The 21,397-nt window shown below is 37.7% G+C and overlaps 1 protein-coding gene across 1 annotated transcript; it reads right to left on the bottom strand.

Annotated features, from left to right (window-relative positions):
• Positions 1-832: 832 nt before the first annotated feature.
• LOC140150067 (medium-chain acyl-CoA ligase ACSF2, mitochondrial-like) lies at positions 833-20,519 on the bottom strand. Its single transcript, XM_072172071.1, has 10 exons — positions 20,352-20,519; positions 17,462-17,572; positions 16,539-16,684; positions 15,049-15,206; positions 14,795-14,865; positions 14,000-14,101; positions 12,645-12,793; positions 12,104-12,158; positions 2,715-2,801; positions 833-931 (listed from the first exon to the last, which is right to left on the bottom strand). Exons 1-10 carry the CDS (start codon positions 20,517-20,519, stop codon positions 833-835), a joined length of 1,146 nt encoding a protein of 381 aa, XP_072028172.1.
• Positions 20,520-21,397: the final 878 nt, after the last annotated feature.

The following is a 21,397-nucleotide window of genomic DNA, read 5'->3' as shown; positions in this document are numbered from 1 at the left end:
ATACATTTCTCTTGACAATTTTTCAATTGATCGCCCTATCCACTTTTAGATTAATTATATTCACAGAGAGGCCTACAATCCAAGTATTGTTTTAGCTTGTTCAGCAATCTTCGTTCTGTCAAACTGGAAAAAACGTATAAATAGAAAATAACCATTTTACTCAAACTATATTGTGTTCCAGTTGAGGTTCTATATAAACATATACTATTTTATTACTGTCGGCTGTGATTGATGATAATGCAAACAAGTTCAATTTCTTTACCCCAACCAATTTTAGAATTAAACAATAAAGCCTTAATGTATATTTTTTCAGAATATACCTTTATTTTTTCAAACCGATTTTTTCGCATATTTGTAATACTTACACATATTCTAACTTACATCTATGAGCAAACTGTCAAATTCACCCTATTTGTAGTAAAACTGGTTGATTTTCTGTTGGTCCGACATATTATCATAACTTTTAGATTATGATAATATGTCGGAACGACTCGCAAACCCTAGTCTCCTACGAAAGCATTTTGGTTACGCTCCCTCCACATGTGGAGGGAGCGTGCCCAAACTGGCTGCGTAGGAGACTAACTCTGAGGCCGCACTCGCCGTCCTGATCCAAATAATGCGTGAAGTTTATGATGTTGTTTCTTTGCAAAGTCCCAATGTTTTTCGCGTCCAAATATACTGGAAACTTTCATAATGATTGCATATTATCATTTTGGAAGAAAAAAAGGAAAATCTAAAAAGATCGTACATTAAGGCTTTAAGTGTGTCTTCGTTTAGCAAAGACAGTCGATCAATATACGTTAAGTATAAAGAGTCTAATAATTTACTTACTTTATAAAGAGTCTAATAATTTACGTACTTTACCCGTCTGCGTTGTTGGAAATGCATCCTCCACAAAGAGAATGTACTTTGGAACAAGAAAATCGGATACCTAAAAACAAGAAGATTATAAAAATATTATCATTTTAAACATTATGCTGTTTTCTAAAATCAGGGGATTCAAAGCATGCGCACATAGTTTAGTTTTTGTGTTTATATTTTGTTTCATTATACTTTTTCTTACTCTGACCCACCTTGCCTCTGCAAAATTCCTTCAACTCATATGAGGTAACTTTGAAAGAATGATGTAGTCTTTGAAAAAAAATTAAACAAGAAGAAACAAGAAAAACAAAAGAAACAATACTATTGACATACCATGAACAATTAATATTGATATCTATACTCTTGAGTATAAAGTTGATTAGAAATGTTCCATTAAAAAAAACACGACAGGGTAAAAACAAAAGGGTAATTATGGATTTTTCATTGGTTCAAACACGATAAAGCCATTTTTAAACATCTTTTTTACCTGACACAGGCGCACACTTCTTCAGAAGTCCGTCCATCAGGAACTCCTACAACCTAATTAAGTAAAGTTCATCATAATGTCAACTGTAGAGAAGCTGCGGAAATTTTGGACAAAACATGCATGGTTTTTTTTGGGGGGGGGATGTTATAAAAGGGATTGAAATTCAGGATGAGGAGGGAATTGTGTGAGTTCATATCCAACAAGAAAAAAATGGTTATTTTGAATTACTTTTAGACAGGGTTACTAAATTATTACGTTACTATAGAAGGTCTAATCAGAATTAGACTAGCGGGACTTCATTTGTCTAACATTAGGCTTAATCAGGTGCAGCCCGTCACCCAGAAGACCTCTTATTCAGAAGGCCCGCTAATCAGAATTAGACTAGCGGGACTTCATTTGTCTAACATTAGTCTTAATCAGGTGCAGCCCGTCACCCAGAAGACCTCTTATTCAGAAGGCCCGCTAATCAGAATTAGACTAGCGGGACTTCATTTGTCTAACATTAGGCTTAATCAGGTGCAGCCCGTCACCCAGAAGACCTCTTATTCAGAAGGCCCGCTAATCAGAATTAGACTAGCGGGACTTCTAAATAACGGACTTTCTGAATAGTGGGCTTTTTGTTGAATTTTATTCGTAAAAGTCCAGCTACTCAGATGTTTTTCTGAGCAGCTGGCTTTCTGATTAGCGGGTGGTCTTCTGGTTAGCGTGTCATTTTAAATGAAAACAAGCCCGCTATCCAGAATTTGACGGATTTTCTGAATAATGGGCCTTCTGAGTAACGGGTCTTCTGAGTGATGGTTGCCCCCGTCTTAATTCTCGCGTTTCACAATACGATGCGCCGCCAGCGGTTACTCTTGGCAGTCAATTTTTTTACTCCAGAGTCAACATCGCCGTTCTATTGAATTTTCACACGATTGTGATAATAAATATGTTGAAAACAGCTCCACGAAGGATTCCCTGTGATCAATAGATAGAAAATGGATCTACTATGATTGTAAATTGTTGTTTCAGTGTGCATTCGCATGTAACATCATTATAATGATATTTAAACCCACAATGGTGCATGTTCCTGTATTGTATTCGTATTACGCGGGCTTTGGATGTCGACCTTTTCCCATGATACACTGCGTATTTTGGCCTCGACCCAGCGACCGCTGGAGGCGCATCATATTGTGAAACGCGAGAATTGTCATGATTTACGAATAGGGACGAACACCAGACTAAACCGCCCCTATTATAACCTGTAGCGTGCCTGACGCGATACGTCGAGAAATAAAACGATAACGTCGCCCTCTACCGTCAGTGCAATATACAAAGGGCAGTTAATAGTTATGTGATGTTTATCAGTCATAATGCAACCTCTTACCATGACATTACTGACTGCAGGATGTTCGTCCAAGACTTTCTCTAAGTTACCAGGCGCTATGTTGATCCCTTCTTTGATGATGCGTTCCTGAATAAAGAAAAGATTCAACGACCTATACACACTCCAACATACACCCGTCCCCGGCGGGGGTCTTCGAAAAAAAATACGGGGATGTGCCACGCAGACTTTCGGTTCAATTTTTCACAAAAAACACCCAAAAAACACCTAAATGTGCCCTAATTGGGCCCTTTTAGGGGCCTTTTTGCCCAAATGCGCCCAATTCATTGACCCATTGGTCTCCACTGAAAACCCACCCTTCGATATACCAAAATTGCTGAAAAGGTACCCCAAAACCGTGGCACATCCCCGTATACCTTCATCAACCAGGTAGAACCCCCTCCGGGCCCCCGTCACACCCTTATACATAATTATCATAGGCATTTCTAATGCGTTTTCTTTTTCAAAAAGAATCAAGGCGCAATACAAACTACTATCCTAGGGCAGGAAAAAACAAAACACAAAATAAAAATTAGCAATCATATAGAAACGTTATATTTTACTGAACAATTTATTTGTGAAGATGGCAAAAGAACGGGCCTCTGATAAAAAGCGGGAGGTTGTTCCAAAGCCTACAAAGTTGCTCCTGCTACCGCAAAATCCTATGCAACGATGTATTACAGGGGTATATAGCTTAGTATCATGTCATCGGATGAACGCAGGTTACGTCTGAAATGATTTTTGAGTGTCATCGGAAATTCTCGCTATTCACAATAAGGGCGCCGCCAGCGGTTTGCGATGTAATCGTGATGTATCATGGGAAAAGGTCGACACCCAAGTCCGCGCAATACGAATATTACCATGCTATTACATAGGAACACGTGACAATATTTTTTTAGTTTGTCAAAACAAAGGTGTTACACGCGAATCGATACTCAATAATACTTAATAATGTGATTTGAAATGTGCACAATTAATTTTTTCTCTATCGATTTGCGTGTATTACCGTTATATTGACAAACTAAAAATATTGTCACGTTTTCCCATGATACATCACGTAATATACGTATCGCGGACTTGATGTCGACCTTTCCCATGATACATCAATTAGCGAGAATTGTGAATAGCGAAATTGTGTAACATTTGGCCAAAAATTAACATTGTTATAAATTTGTGCATACGGTGCATGATAATTATCTCAAAACATCATATTGTACTAATCCAAAAGAAAATGTTGCCGTACGCTCTGCGTAAAAGGGGTCCGTAAATTAAGGTCAACAAAATCATAATGTGAGGGACGGACAACACAGTACAAATTTGAAAATAAAGCTTTAAATAACAAGAAGAGTTCCTGTAGCTTATTTTGTTTTGCAAATTAGAAACAATACATTTACTATTAATAATACAATTTAGATGAATAAAAATGTGTTCCTATTAAGGAAGGTTGGTCGTTGAAGTTGACACTGTAAAATAATGTCCGTCCCTCACAAAATTGATCGTAAAAAAATTTCAAAGACTGACACATGCCCTATCTATTGACATTGATGCCCATGATGACCAAGTATCCTGATATAAAGTTACAAAAAATAAAAATATTTCAGTCCGGAGTTACCCAGCTTTAATTACAAAAAGTGTGAGGGACGGACATGCTTTTTAACCAAATTAAATGAAGGTATTTAAAACACTAAAAACAATCAAATCAACATGGTCTTAGTTCAAATAATACAGTAAGAGGCTAAGAGACAAATTTGACAAATTCACTAATTTCAAAATGGAGTCACATTTTGACCGTCCCTAACGTAAAGTTTATGTACCCTTTAAGAACCACTAGAAGTACATTTTAGCTGTTTCTTGTATTGATATGATAAAGACAACATTCAAATTACATATTATATGTTACAAGCGCAATTCAGACTAGAAAAAATAAAGCTGTAACTATTAGCATGGTTTTTAAAATCTATTGATGTCCGTCACGTCCGTCATAAGTCAAAATGCGACATTACGACAAAAGATCACGTGACACCTTTAATTCATTTAGCGTAGATGTTCAGGTTATTAAGGGATCTGGAATGAGCGTTTTGAGTGTTTCGGCAGTATTTTTGTGGGACATGAGAGCACGTCAGACATATCGAATTACATTCTGAATACGAAGAATGTCTTTCTGATATAATTTTTGAAATTCACGATATAATACAAATTTTATGACAAATTATTAAAATTTGATATTTTTCACATTTTGATATATAACAGTCCTCGAAGTAAATTTTATAAATCTCATGATATATTCTTAAAGTGTATGTAGCTGGGAGGAAAAGCCGACGATCAACTGAAAATTTTGACCTTTCATATTGAAAAAAATCCATATCTTCAATACGAAAGGTCAAAATTTTCAATTGATCGTCGGCTTTTCATCCCATCTACATACACTTTAAGTATAAATCATCAGAGTTATAAAGTTTACTTCGAGTACTGTTAAATATCAAAAATATCAATTTTTAATCATTTGCCATAAAATGTGTATTACATTGCGAATTTCAAAATATCAAAATTATTTGATATCAGAAGGACATTCTTCGTATTCAGAATGCAATTTGATATGTTTGATGTGCTCTAATATCCCACAATAAATACTGTCCAAACGTTCATACCCCAGCCCTTAAGGGGTCGAGCTGTATTGTTTCAAATATCTCCGAAATGAGAGAAATTTGCCATGTTTGATGTGAATTTTTGCCTAGCAATATTGATCATAGGTTCAAAATTGATGGTACATATCAATGACCAAACTCTCTAGTTTTATATTTGAGCCTGATCACTTGTGTAAGGTCTTAGGAAATTATGTAAACAGGCGTGTATATTTGATGTTACATTATTGCTCACGCACTTTCTAGTGGCAACGAAGATTTCATGAATTGACTTTGCATCGATTTCGCCAGAAGTTCGCCTTAATATGTTGCACACTCTATATAAATAATTACGGTACTTACTTTCAACTTGAGGGTAAGGCATGTGTCTTAATTGGTATCGTTTGTGCACACAATTCATCGTAATTTTGCAACCTTGGAAACGCCTATTTCTTATTGCAATTTTGTCCATCAAAATTTAAAAAATGTCCCACTTTTGTAACGAAAAAGACTTCTACACCCATTCCGTTAGCGAAGAAACCCAAATTTGTGTGTATTTAGTAAATGCATCCTATTCAAAACGTCCACTTTAGTGCTGAGTTTTGCCTTTATATGTCATATCTACAGAATTGATGTTATGGAATTTTTTAGCATAAATTCATTGATTTTTTTTTTTTACTCACCGCCTTGCCTCGAAATTTCACACATAAGAAGGCCAAACACAAGCGTTGCACAGTGGTTACTATGTTTCTTCCGATTGGTGTCTTGAATAATGAATTAGTATAAATCCACATTTTCCTGGTAACAGTCCATTGCAATACTTCATAACTAAAAACATGTGTCACTCTGAGCAGCTCTGGATTCAGTGTCGATATATTTATCCTCATTTCAAGGGGTCTCAATGTAGGTTGTCAATATACGCTTAATGTATAAAACCGAACTTAGTCTCTGGCCGCGATACTGCCCAGATCATTTTTCTACTGCCAAAATATGTTCTAAAAGCCTTCTAAACATTGATCGCTTCGGCTAACGACTAAAATTTACAGGGACCGGCTTATTCTATACACTGTTCAATAGCCTTATTGTGATCTGGAGCTAGCATTTTTCATAAATATCGCTTTCAGCCTCTATTGGACTATAAACCATTCGATAAAGTAGGCGGGGCATACATCGGAAAAAACGACAACCAATTTTTTATATTCCAACATGTATAATTATTTCTAGAGTAATTTAGTGAGAGTTATTAGTAGAATTTAGTGTCGAGTTATTAGTAGAATTAGAGTTAGACCCGAATGGGGTAGGCCTATTTGGGGGTAGACCGGGGTAGGTGTGTGTTTTAAGTCGACGGAGTGTGGATTTATTGATGTGGGTGCTGGGGTGGGTGTGTGGGATGTGCGTGTGTGAGTATTAAGGGTTGCAAGGTGGAATGTGTGCATAGGTGAGGAGTTGGAAGTCAGAATTGGGATTCAGAGAGTCAGGGGTTAGATAAGGTTTGGGGCTAGGTTTAGGTTTAGGATTAAAACTTAGGTTACAGGTTAAGGCGACGTTTAGGGTTATGGTTGGGGTTAGGTTTAGGATATATTTGTGTCTTATCATTAATTGTGAACAAAAAGAAAGAAAGAAAAAACAATAAAAAGATGCATTTCAGCATATACCTTCATATTACATAAATGTTTCATTCAGTCAAACATTTTACCTCAATCACCCTAAGAAAATAATACCACAAGGCAAGAGCAAAAATTAGGAAAATGTACATTTTTCGGCAGGCATAATTGATGACGTTTTAACGTGAAATGTGTACAATATTTCAAAACCAAATTGTTTTTGTATAGGACAACGGATCAAGTTTTAATATGCCACAAATGGCCATATTAAAAGATAAGCGCACCCTAAAACAAGCAACCGCCCTACACACCATCACATGTTACGCCACACTATAGGCCTACATGCTACCACACAGAGAATGCTGCAGTATTTTAAAACGTAGTTTATAAACTCTGCAAAGTAAATCACAACTCGCCAATACTATATCTACCAAAAAAACGTTGACAACGTAAAGAAAGCAGCAAGTTTAAAAAGCCCCACCTCGGCTCACTTTTTGAAACTTGGTCCCATTTGTAAAACGTACTGATTTCCTGGGACTGATTTAAACTTGATCATAATATTATATTATCAACTTCAAACATTTCCAGATGTGTTATGTGTCTTTCATGTGCCGATGCGATATTAATGTAAGCCAACATCCTATATATGTTTTGTTTTATAGTATTAATTTCATGATTAATGATCGAATTAAATGAATAACAAGTAGGCATATAATGCCAGTCATGCTATTATTAAAACGTTATAACTTGTTGGAAACGCTGTATTTTGTTTTTATAAAATAAAATAAAAACGCCGATTTTGCTGTTGATGTTCAAAATGGGACCAAGTTTCAAAAAGTGAGCCGAGGTGGGGCTTTTTAAACTTGCTGCTTTCTTTACGTTGTCAACGTTTTTTGGTAGATTTCCTTTCTTTTTATGAATGAAGCCGAGTAGCTCCAAGCTTGAAAAGTCATCCGGTTACGAAGTACTCCATAAGACGAATATAGCGAAAAATGGAAGTTTGAATAATATTATCCTTAATTTATGACAATAAAAAATACGAGTGTAGCTAGACCTATAATTAAAATGTACGTGGTTCTTTGTAGCCCTGGGGCAATCTAGCTGGATATCCAAATTTCGCCGTTTGTGGTTCTTTGTAGCCCTGCAGGCAATCTTGTTGGATATCTCTATTGAGCGGCGGTTGTTGGCGGTCTTTCGCGGTTCGTGGTATTCCTTTATTCTTCAAGCCCTGTCCTCTATCGGGGCTAATTTATCGTTTAAGCTTGTTGGATATCCATATTTCGCGGTGTGTGGTTCTTTGTAGCACTGCGGGGCAATATAGTTGAATATCCAAATTTCGCCGTTTGTGGTTCTTTGTAGCCCTGCAGGCAATCTAGTTGGATATCTCTATTGAGCGGCGGTTGTTGGAGGTCTTTCGCGGTTTGTGGTTATAATTTTCCTTATCCTTCAAGCCTTGCCCTCTATCGAGGGCTAATTTATAGTTAAAACTTGTTGGACATCCATATTTCGCGGTGTGTGGTTCTTTATAGCCCTGCGGGGCAATCTAGTTGGATATTTCTATTGAGCGGCAATTGTTGGCGGTTTTTCGCGGTTTGTAGTTTTAATTTGTAGGATATCCATATTTCAAGATTTGTGGTTCCTGAGTCCTGCGGGGCAATCTAGCTGGATTTCCAAATTTCGCGGTATATGGTTCTTTGTAGCCCTGCGGCGCAATCTAGTTGGATATCCCTATTGAGCGGCGGTTGTCGGCGGTCTTTTGAGATTTACTTTCCCTTAAATTTCGGGCCGCCCCCTCCTTTACATCCCGAGGATGCTTTTCAATAATTTAAATTATACGGTGTCAAAAATTAATACAACTTGGTATAATAATTTATCTTACCATGTTGACTTATATTGTTTGTTAAGGCAACTTTCGCGGTTCGTGGTTATAATTTCCCTAATCCTTCAAGCCTTGCTCTCTATTGAGGGCTAATTTATAGTTAAAACTTGTTGGACATCCATATTTCGGGGTGTGTGGTTCTTTGTAGCCCTGCGGGGCAATATAGTTGAATTTTTCTATTGAGCGGCAGTTGTTGGCGGTTTTTCGCGGTTTGTGGTTTTAATTTGTAGGATATCCATATTTCAAGATTTGTGGTTCCTGAGTCCTGCGGGGCAATCTAGCTGGATATCCAAATTTCGCGGTATATGGTTCTTTGTAGCCCTGCGGCGCAATCTAGTTGGATATCCCTATTGAGCGGCGGTTGTCGGTGGTCTTTTGAGATTTAATTTCCCTTAAATTTCGGGCCGCCCCCTCCTCTACATCCCGAGGATGCTTTTCAATAATTTAAATTATACGGTGTCAAAAATTACTATTCCTTGGTATGATAATTTATCTTACCATGTTGATTATATTGTTTGTCAAGTCAACTGGACGTGACAAAATATTTTGCTATGTAGACATTAATTTGTTGCTAAATTGACTTGGCATAATAATTTATTTCGCGAAGACAACGTCCATTTTTGGTATGTCGACTTAGCATGATAATTTATCTTGCCATGTTGACAAGTTTGTTCAGATGTCTTGGCGAGATATTTTATATCGTCATGTTGACATAATGCTGATAATAAGTCGATATGGCAAGATAATTATCTTGTCAAATTGTGTCACATAGACGCTTCCGTACTATAAACGTTATTTGGATATATTTTTTCCTGCTGGCCTTCCATACTAGCGGAACAATTTTCCACACCTACAGAGTGTTTGTATTGTAATCAACCTACCGGGACGGTATGACAATTGTCATGTTCTACTATAGCTGAAGATGACAGAGAGTCGGGTCTCTAAATCGATTCAACAACCATTCATACATATCACAATCATGTTTTATTGTCCTATTATCATGCGAATTTGTAGGACAAAATATATTTAAATGAGAATAACAATGAGTAACGTCGTATTGCATACCCTATAATACCTGATCTAGTTTCTTGTGTTATTCAGATTTCTTTTGATCCTTGATGGTGTTATATCACACTATATGCTGTGTTTTTAATTTGCTTTAATAAAAAAAAATATCACAATAGCACTGGATGTTTAAAATTATGTTATCCTTGATCGATGACAATAAATTGTTTAATAAAACATTTGAAAAAAAATCAGTTGGTCACCGGGTTTCGAACTCGGTATAGCGTATCTGGAGTCAAGCGCCCTAACCATTAGGCCACGGGCCTCTGCTGTATATTACTGTGTCGAAATACAGCATTTATTATATAAATGGATGCGTCGTCCGATAAGAACAAAAGAATTGTGAAAACTTGATTTTTTGGCGAATGGGGCTCAGAATTTGTATGTAGGGTATCTCAGAAACTGCTAGGGTATATTTGGAAGTGAATCAGAAAAAGTAGTGTGAAGGTGATAACCAGGTAGACCTGTAGCAGTGTCTAAACATTCTGGATCAGTATCATTTGCAACTAATTTTAGCTATGAAATACCGCGTGAAATGGAAGCAAAAATATTTGTTTATTACGAACAATGATTGACTGTAGGATTGGTGGCCCTTTTGGAATTAATGAGTTGTCAAGATATTACACATGGGTCTGTAAATAACATTTAGCATGGTTTTAGATACATTTTGTACCCAGCGAAAAATAACATCGAACAATAGAAGTCAAGTGTTTTAATGTTAGGTGTAAATATAGTCTCGCGGGAGCATCTGTTATTAGTCTTCTTTATCAGTCTTTTTTTTTAAAAACTTGCTGGTCACGGCTACCGCGTGACTCTAATTCCACAAATATGGACATTAATGTATTCGGATCACTGAGGTGTGTCCAATTTAAACATTGGAACTGATTTCTATAAAGCTTAACAATATCAATTGTTATACCTTTACGGTTAAGCTCGGTTGGTTTATTCAGGGATGAGACATGGGACAGCTTTAAGGTGATAGAGGCACAGGTGTGTAGTTCGATTCCAAAACCACTAACTACCATTCATACCCATCACCTGTTTTTATCTGTATTATCATTCGAATTGCCCGTGGTACCTTATACGATGTCAATATTTTATATTGATGATGAGGTTGACATGAGTGACATTATATTGTATACCCTCTGTTGCTTTAGACTTGACCAAGTCTTTTGACATGGATAGAACAGTAAAATTAATTTGCAGAGAAAATTCATGATGTAGGCTGTATATGCCTAAGCCTAAATTACTAAGTTATAAGAGGTGTGCGACATATTATCATTATCATTATCAAGATATCATAGATAAATTTGTATTTAACATAGGCCCTACTTTACAGTTAACATGGTACTTTATGAAGTAGTATTAATGAATCATCAAAAATTCAAAATTAAATTCATGTAGGTCTATATACCAAAATTATTAACTTCAAAATCTTCCAAACAGGACATAACAGGTATAATTTACGAGGATACTATTTTGGTGCCACACTCTACATGCATGTAATCTAAGACCAATTGTAGGATATTGAGTTTGGATCTATGATTTGTTCAGTTTCTTGTGAGTACACAATTTTGGTCCTACATGTATGTAATCTAACAGTATGGAAAATGGTGCCAGGTGCAATGCTAGCCATTTACATGTAAACATTAAAGAAACCACCATGAGTTAATATCAGCACATTTATATTTTTTGCAAGCTGGATTTGACCAGGGATATGAGACAACACAAGGGGGGGGCATATAAAGCAATTATTGAATAGGCCTATATTGTATGCTTTCCCACATGTGACTTATAGAACCAAAGCCTTGGGCCAAGGCTACTATAGTTGCTTTAAGCAACGCATTATGTAAAGCCACAAAATTTATTATTCAAGGTCTGACCGTCTGTTAATGACCTGGCAACAAACACGCCCACGGTACAAATAGTTGTAGCTTGTAAACATGGTAAAAGATACTGTTTATCGCAAAAAACATTACAAAATGATACTTTAAGGTATTGTTTTGTTAATTTTTGTATGGCACATCATACATACACATGTGCTGAGGTCAAAAAGGTATCAATTTTGTTTTTGACCCCTGACTCACCTGTCATTCAAAACAACCCCTTAAGAGTCATATACCCATTTAAGTTTAATTGGCTTTTCAGAGCATTCCGATCACACTCTATTGTACAATGTTGTATGGAACAATATTTGATGAAACATAATGTGTCCTTCATTACCGCTTTTCTTCCGACAACCCGAAGGTACCCATTTTCATCTAACGTTCCCAGGTCCCTAAAAATGAAAATGAATAAACATGAACAGAATTGGAATTATCTTTAGTGGATACATTAGAGAATGGAAATAAAATACATCAAAAGCAACTTTTATGAACTTGCTGTGGAATTAAGGGGACCCCTTAATTATGAATTATGAATTTTGACACAGTTTGAGCTTGAAATACTTTTTACAAAATACAACTTTTAAGCACCATAAAATTCGCTGTGGTTTATCATCTACATGACTCATTTGTTACACACAATCATTGATATTATTATTATTATGTGACAGTGAGTTCATGCAGGCGATTTCAGATCCTGCTATGTTTTCCTTTTTAACACTTGCAATTTGTATTGTAAGCAAGAAAATATTCAAGCGTCGATTACAAAAATCTGATAATGAGATAATGAGTGAAAAAATATAACACATAACTGACGTCGTGACTCGAACCGAAACTTGTCCCGTTGACGGCCATATAAAACCCTGTGTTATTCATCTTACCCTGTGTGGTACCATCCATTCGGTTTCTTTGCTGCTTTTGTCTTCTCTTCTTCTCCCCAGTAATATAAAAATAAACAAGGACCTCTAACGCAGATTTCTCCAATCTCATTGATTGGTAGGATCTGTCCATCATCGCCAATAATCTTCACCTGTTTATGGTATGGTTATAATCATATAGGTCTCTTGTATTAAAACAATCAACAAAATTTGAAATGTATTTTTTACCGAAAATATTTAAATGTTTTACCATTAGACCATCAAGAAATGAGCTGCGAGGAACGTGATTTAATAAATGAGTGAATGTTCTTAGTCATCCAGTAGTTTCAAACAGAGTTTTGGAATTAACTCTAATACGGGAACATACTTTTTTGCAACTATTGCGACGTTGCGTCTGGAACCACCAGACTTCATCAGGCAACTGACCAGTCCAACGGGTCAGTTGCCTGATGAAGTCGGGTGGTTCCAGACGCAACGTCGCAATAGTTGCCAAAAGTAAGTTCCAGTATTAGATTTAATTCCAAAACTCAGCGTGATTTAATCCCACAACATATTGTCGGAGCCAATTTTTTAATTTTTGACCCATGCGTGGCCATTATTGACCACACCCCAACGTTTTGACTCTAACTCGTGAACGGTATGTCGCAGGTAGGTTAAACGCTATTTGTGACATGATCAAGGGGAATGAGTCACATGTCGACCCTGGTCGAAAATGTGTTTTACATATATAAATAAAGAGTACATTTAGAGCTTTCAGAAACAGAAAACCTCATGTTGATACGACTTTTCTTTGCAAAGTTATGTCAATTTATCAATCGCTGAAAACAAAACAAAACAAAAGAATTTTAACACTTTCTTTGCCAATATCTCAAAATCAATATTAGCGACATCCGACTCATTTCCCTTGATCGTGTCACATTTCTTCTAAAGAATACCTTTGTATTTGAGCAACTTTGAAATTTGACCTTGAATGTCGAGAATTTTGTGTTCTATTTTGGAAACATCTTGTGCTATAGGACCATAAATGGAAGCTCAAAAAGTTCTTTTTTGTAGAGTCCTGGGTTAACCCGCCGTATGTACTGGACTAGAACGTTAATATTTACTTACATACCTTAAACATTCGCCTAATGGTGCACTTGAGCATCTGTGCCTTGAGGCAAATTTCATGTGCAAATAGAGAGCTCCCTTCTCTGAAATCCCAACAAGAATTAAGGTTCCATGCCCTTGCTTGCTGGTGGGAATTTTACGGGAGGCACTTTTAGGTTGTGCTTAAAATTCCACTTATGTCAAGGGAGCCCATAGCGCCATTAGGCCAACCTTTGCGGTAATAATGAACAAAATGGTTTTGTTCAACTTGCCTCCGAACCATCAAAAGGAGCGTACGCAGGGCTATGTAGAATTTCAAGTGGATCTTTGGGCGATTGCAGGAATCCAAATCCCTCTGTACCCCCGTACCCTAGCTACACGTACATGAACAAAAATATTAAACAAGTGAACAACAAAAAGGAAAAACAAAAAACAAGTGTTATGAATAAATTCTTTTCATGTTGTTCCTTGGACAAAAACAAGAATCCCTTTTGTAAGTTTCATTGCACAAGTTATATGATGACAGGACCGTATAGACAGGATAGGATTCACAGGTGCGGTATTTCCAAAAGGGGTTATTTTTATCCCCCCAAAAATCGGTTCACGTTATTTAAAAAAAAATAGAATATGTTTATTTTGTTCTTACAAATCTGGACCTTAATATATGGCATATTTTATCAATGAAGAAACCGCGGTCGTTGGTGTTTTTTAGCCAGAAAGAAGCTTGCGGGCGGCGACACAGGAGGGGCTTACATAATACCTAGTGTTTACATAATGCCTGCCCTCCCCTCACCTCGTTTCCCCATTCAGGAAAAAAAGTGTACTGTTTCGTAATTATTTGAAGGCATAATGACCATAGTTTACAGAATGCCTCCAAAACGTAAGTTATCCTGCAACCTGGTTTATACCTTTTACTTCGTGCTGACATAGCAAACTTGACCCCGGGGGGGGGGGTTCTTGGAAAAACTTGACACGACTTAATGAACCAGTTTGGGTATCGATGGTACTTTATACGCATTTGGACATCAATTATCATCATGTACGAATAGTTGTGGGAATTAACATACCAATAAATGTTTGGTGAACTTTGTAGCTCTTTGTTGTAACGAATGAGGAATGATGCTGCCAACAGCCATACCTGTGATTGAAATGTACCGAAATATTTATCAACAAAATAACCAAGAGTGACCATTCAACCTGTCTCAGTGAGGATTAGCAGGAGCGGAAATAGAAATCTGGTGCCACAGGGGTGGCACTTACGAGGGAGGACTTGTAAAAAATCATCTATTCTTATGTTGCTACCTTTACTATATCGCACTACTTGCTTTGCCTTTGCATCCCTCAATAGTGATTAGACCTATACCACCAGCAGTAAGCATAATGTGGTGATCTTCTCTCTCCTCTCTCTCCTTCCCTCCATCACATTCTCTGCCTGACTCTCTCTTTCTCCAATCAATTCTATTTACTATGGTTACATGCCTATCAATTAACATGTTATTAGTAAGATTCAATACTTACCAGTTTCAAAAGATGAAAAATCATAATCATCAAAGATTGGCAAATTCAAAATGTCGTTCAAATGATGAATAAGCATGATGGATCCAGTAACTTTATAATAAACATGATAAAGAAAAAATAATCGTAATGATGAATCCCAGATAATTAGAAACGAGTTCTTTCGTATTATACTGATTATAGAGGGTGGGGTTATCGATTTGTTTGCGGTGCAATCCCGTTTTTGGCATTGTCGCTGTCGTCCGGCCTCGGCGAATCGCTTAGGGCGCTTGACGGGTTATATAGTGATGGTTTATAGTTCCGGGGGGCACATCAAAAATTTTGGTGGGTATGCTCCCCCGGAATTTGAGGTGGTGGGTCTTTGGGAGCTGACGGCGTACCGGTAAAAGGGGGTCTTTCGGAGCTGCGAACCGGGCTGTGAACAAGTAAAATGGGGTCTTTTGGAGCTGCGAAAAGTCCTAATCAAGGGTCTTTCTTGGCTTTTTGGTTGAAAATCGCATGAAAAAACAAGAAATATGAGGAATGAGCAATTTTGGGGTCTTTTATAGAGCTGAAATTATCAAAATCAAGGGTCTTTCGGAGCGTTATTTTGGTCAAATATAGGGGGTCTTTCGGAGCTGCGAAACCCAAAAAGGGGGGTCTTTCCGGGGGAGCATACCCGTATGGTCGTTTGTGTTGAGTACCCACCGGGTTTATAGTAAGCTGATCTTTGTTATTATGCAGAAATCACGACGATATGATATGAAACCCCTTTATACAATGTTAGAGTTTTTACACTATAACATTGTATTTTAAGCTATAACATTGTATAATGGGGCTTCACATCTTAAAAGACATTTCTGTTCCCATGCACTACATTCGTATATACCGTATTTGGCAGAGTAATATATAAATATAGTATATACTAATTGCTAGGCTACGGTGGTTTTTCAACAGCACCCCCATGACTTGAGTTATCGGCAGACGCGTCTACGTACACTTATCGACCCGGCATGCCGTTGATCAGTGATGCCATGTGACACACCGACGCCGCGATTAAGACGGTAATAATAATATTAGCATGATTAGGGCTACTCGTCATGCTCGTTGGTGATACTACAACAACCCAAAATACGGTAAAATTTGGTCAGAAGTAGCATGTTTTTTAAAGTGCTACATACTTTGAAAAAGAGTTACCATTAAATTGTGTACACGATTATGTAGACAAAGTATGATAATGATAATTTTCTTACTAATTGTGAAGAATACAAAATGTAACAGCATTACAAAGATGAGGCGACTTTCCAACGTCCTCACCTTTCATCCTGGATAACATTTGCCAATAGTTGTGCATCGTAAGTCGGACCCACAATGATAGTAGTATCTCCTTTAATCATGGGTGTTAATGCTCCCACCTGTGCACTGCCTCCCCCAAATGACATGATCAAGGCATACCTGCATGACTGAATATAAAGATATTTGTATGGGGGTACTTCAATATGAAATGAATAGGTGTAGGGCTGACATTTTGCTCTCACCGAATGGCCCCTTACTGTTCAAACAGTATGGGGGCCATGCGGTGAGAGCAAAATGTAAACAAATTATAGAGTCAATCAAAGAGAGAAGGACTATAATTTGAACCTAAATTGTGTGGCATTGGGTGAGAAAATCACTTGGGTCATTGAATGAAAGCCAAAACAGCACATAGAAGGCTCGAACATTGAATATCTGATCTAAATGGCTTAAAAAGGATTATTATTTACAACTAAGTAACAAAGTCAGTGATAAGTGAATACTGCTGCTTAAATTGAAAAATAAGGGCCTTTGGGCTAGTCTTTGTCAAAGACGACTCACGATTCATAAGGGAGCACTACTGATTGTATTACAAATACCATTGTGGTGGGTAAATAACCCACGGACCCTTCAGTAAGGCTACCTTTAGATGACAGATCGAATGGAAAGCAAAGGGTACTAGGGAGACAGATCACGTGTCCAAACAAATGAGGTCTTTGGGTGACAACGAGCTGAAGAATGAGGTTTAACACCCTACATAATCACCTCCAAAATTAAACTGCCCTTTGTTATAATTCCTTTTCTTTCCGGGGAGGGGTTACATACCACCCCAAAGATTATTCCGTGTGCTACGATATCAGTTTTATCTGTAATTTCTATGCACTTTTAAGTAAACCGGGAATACTCGTACTCCTTAGAGTATGAAAAGAATATTTATAACTACTTACAAATTGTATTGGATTCCCATCTTCATCTTCTTCAAACTGCGAGAAAGCCTCTGGAAAATGCACCACTGATCTATGTGTATGGGTCACACCTTTAGGAAATCCAGTTGAACCCTGGATGGTTGAAAATTATTTTTTGCCATTTTGAGCGAGAAATGAGCAACTGACATAGCGACTTAAGGGCTCCGATAAATGATTAGTCCGTCAAGGTATAGCCTCGGCAGCCAGAACACCGAAGGCATAGACGAGGAACCGGTGCTCGGTTTGGGTGCTCGTTTGGACCCGCGGGCGAGTATCCTTCTTGTCCTTGACGGACTAGACCCCGTTGAAATGGTAAAACATCCGTTAAAATGTCATGAATGCGGAATGGCCGATTCCCCTGAATCAGGCACGACTTTTACAAAATGTATAATTTTTTGAACTAAGATCGTAATATAATAGCGTAAAGAGCGTCCATCAAATGGCTTTAATTGGACCTTTGTATTACCAATGTTCAACTTATCAGGAGGGCACAACCCCATCAGTCAAATTCGTCGGTCGCAACACATAGTGGCGTACGTGAAGGGCAAAATACGTTTCTGATCAAAACGTTTTTGAAGGATATGCTACTAGTAATGGAGACGATACTCCTCCACTGTTATCTACCAGTGGCCCGATTTCATTTGTTATTAAAGTTTAAGGTTCAAACTATTAAATTAATTCTTTAATAGTTAACAAGGAATTACTATGATAGGATAATAGCAGCTCTAATCCTATACGCCACTATGTGAAACGGAAAATTTTGAAAATCACTCTACGCCACTATGTGTTGCGACCGACGAATTCTTGCATTGTCCAGGCGCGATAATGGCTGCTTTGTTGCTATTTTTTTGGAATTTTGGAATCTCTCTTGATTTGGACCCCTTTCTGACTCGTCGTCTATGTCGGTGCCTGCTGATGATCCTTGATTAGTGTAGAATGTCCGGCTCTGCTGAGTGATGTCTGGCTACTGTACTGGTCATGGTATCATTGTGTAATGACATACAGTGACATCCCAGGCACTAACCAATTAGGGCAGACTGCCCCTGACAAAAAATGGAAGAAAAAAGGGCCCCTCTAACCAAACTCATCAGAATTCACCCCGATCATGGGCCAAAATAGTGTAAAATACAAAAATTGTGTACAGTCTCTCTAAAAACAAAAATTTCATGTTGCAACTGCATTTTTTTCAGCTGTGCCCTGAAATTATTTTTGCCCCCCCCGACCAAGAAAGCTGGCAACACCCCTGACTCCATTCACCACCCAGGCCCTCATTTGCACTGACTAATTACACTCCAGTCACCACCCTGACACTCTCTGGCACTAACCAATTGCACTCCAGTCACCACTCAGACCCTCATTGGCACTAGCCAGTTTTTTTTGGTTTTTTTGGGTTTTTTTGACGAGTTGTCAGGCATAAGCCTTTATTATACATATTACGAAAACCACATATTATACATATTTAAATAATTAAATCACACATTTTCAGAACACACAGATTATTGCATTACACTATATAAAATATACAAGTATAAGAAATTAAGTTGAACAATTAGATATATTGCGAATTTTGAGTTCATTAAAAAAAAAAAGAGAAGATTGGGGTGGTTACCATATCTATATTTGCTAATACAAAGCTTGGCAATTACAATTACATAGTTGACAAACAGGTTGTCTTTGCTATGTGAACCATGTTCACCAAACATGACATTTTTAACATTGAGAGAGATGTTATGTTGGATATTCAAAGATATCACTGTTTTGACTTTATCCCAAATGGGATTGATTTTTTTACAATAGTAAAAGAAATGATCAACATGATCAATAACATTACAGGTTTCACACATATTAGAATTTTCTTTGCCCATTTTATACAACATTGTTTTTGTGGGGTATATGTTGTGAAGAATCTTCCAATTAAGAGAAATCAGACGAGCTTCTTTAGTGCATTGGGGACATTATTCCAAATAGAATTCCAGTTAAAATGATATCTGGGGAATTTGTTCGCCCAGAATTTGTAACACGTTGGGGTTGTATACATCGACCTGATTTTAATTTCTTTAAAATCTTTAGCGATGCATTTTGAATAGGAATTTTATTAAAAAGATGTCAGAGCGTTCTTCACAAGGCTTAGGATGAGTTTTCCAATCTTTAGGAAGAGCATTATGAACAACAAAGTAATCAATGAAGACCCTTGTCCGGCTCTGCTGAGTGATGTCTGGCTACTGTACTGGTCATGGTATCATTGTGTAATGACATACAGTGACATCCCAGGCACTAACCAATTAGGGCAGACTGCCCCCTGACAAAAAATGGAAGAAAAAAGGGCCCCTCTAACCAAACTCATCAAAATTCACCCCGATCATGGGCCAAAATAGTGTAAAATACAAATATTGTGTACAGTCTCTCTAAAAACAAAAATTTCATGTTGCAACTGCATTTTTTTTTTTTCAGCTGTGCCCCTGAAATTATTTTTGCCCCCCCCCGACCAAGAAAGCTGGCAACACCCCTGACTCCATTCACCACCCAGACCCTCATTTGCACTGACTAATTACACTCCAGTCACCACCCTGACACTCTCTGGCACTAACCAATTGCACTCCAGTCACCACTCAGACCCTCATTGGCACTAGCCAGTTGCTAATAACCACACAGACCGTCCTTGGCATTGACCAATTACACTCCAGTCACCACCCAGGCCCTCCTGGCACTAACTAACTGCACTCCAATCACCACCCAGACCCTCCTTGTCACTGTCCAATTATACTCCAGTCTCCGCCCAGACCCTCTCTGGCACTAACCAATTGCACACCAGTCACCATCTAGAACCTCTCTGGCCTGGTACTTAAGCAATTTCATTCCAGTCAAGAATTACCCTCGGTAACCTGCCACCGAGCACCTGAACACTGGCTGGCTCGAATGGCTGATGAGAAGGTATTTGCTTCATAATTCTTACCGAAGTGAATGTAACACATATAGGATCGTCAAAATCAACTCGGTCTATAGCTTTCCACACTGTTCTTCTGTCAAATCCTTTGCCCATTTCCATGAAATCCGTCAATGAAATCACCCCTCTTCATAATTATACAGATCGTAATATTAAAAATGAAGTGGTAATTAAATCATCATGATCAATCTGATATCATTCACCGATCGTTTACTTTACTATGTTTATTACTTGGGCCCTGTGCAATTGCAAGATATCTAAATATATGGTGGTCTATAATCAATTATTATCAATTGAGCGAAATACAGCACCAGAGAACAGAACACACGTCGGCAAACGGCGGATGACATAAACCTTAGAAGCGTTTTTAGGGGCAGCATACATCCAAAAATCAAATAGAGCCCCCTAAAATGGTTATATAAATTGGCCCTTTTTAGGCTAAAATGGCCAAATATGAGGTTAGTTTGGTTTTATACTTTGATACAGGTGTCAACATGGGGTGATTGTATGGACCATCCACCCTTATTAAAATATAGGAGGATCTGTCCCCATTCCACTCCCCCACTCCCGAATTTATGTCTATGCCTATGAGCTGCTACGGTGGCTTGATTTCTTTTTGCAACCATAATGTACCGCAATACCACTAACTCTTTAAAAGATTAGGGTTAGGGTGGAGGGTTCAAATTTGGTTTCGGGCCATGGCTATGTATTAGTGAATTGCCGCCCATTATAGTTGCAAATAAACTCGCCTGCGGGAGCTAGTTCAGATCGGGGATAGAAGAAAATTAAATTTTAGAGAGAATAGGATCATATCAAAATAGGTTGCAGTTTTAGGGAAGGCTCGTATCAAATGTGCAGATATTGGCTATTTACCCCCAAATAGATTCATGTGGCTTGATTTCCTGATGATTTAACAGGCTGCTGTATCCCCTGTATCTTATATGCTCATAAGGCAATGGAAACAAATTAGTTTG

The sequence above is a fragment of the Amphiura filiformis genome, chromosome 4, assembly GCF_039555335.1.
Source record: "Amphiura filiformis chromosome 4, Afil_fr2py, whole genome shotgun sequence".
Taxonomy (NCBI): Eukaryota; Metazoa; Echinodermata; class Ophiuroidea; order Amphilepidida; family Amphiuridae; genus Amphiura; species Amphiura filiformis.
This window is presented reverse-complemented; position numbering and strand designations above follow the sequence as displayed.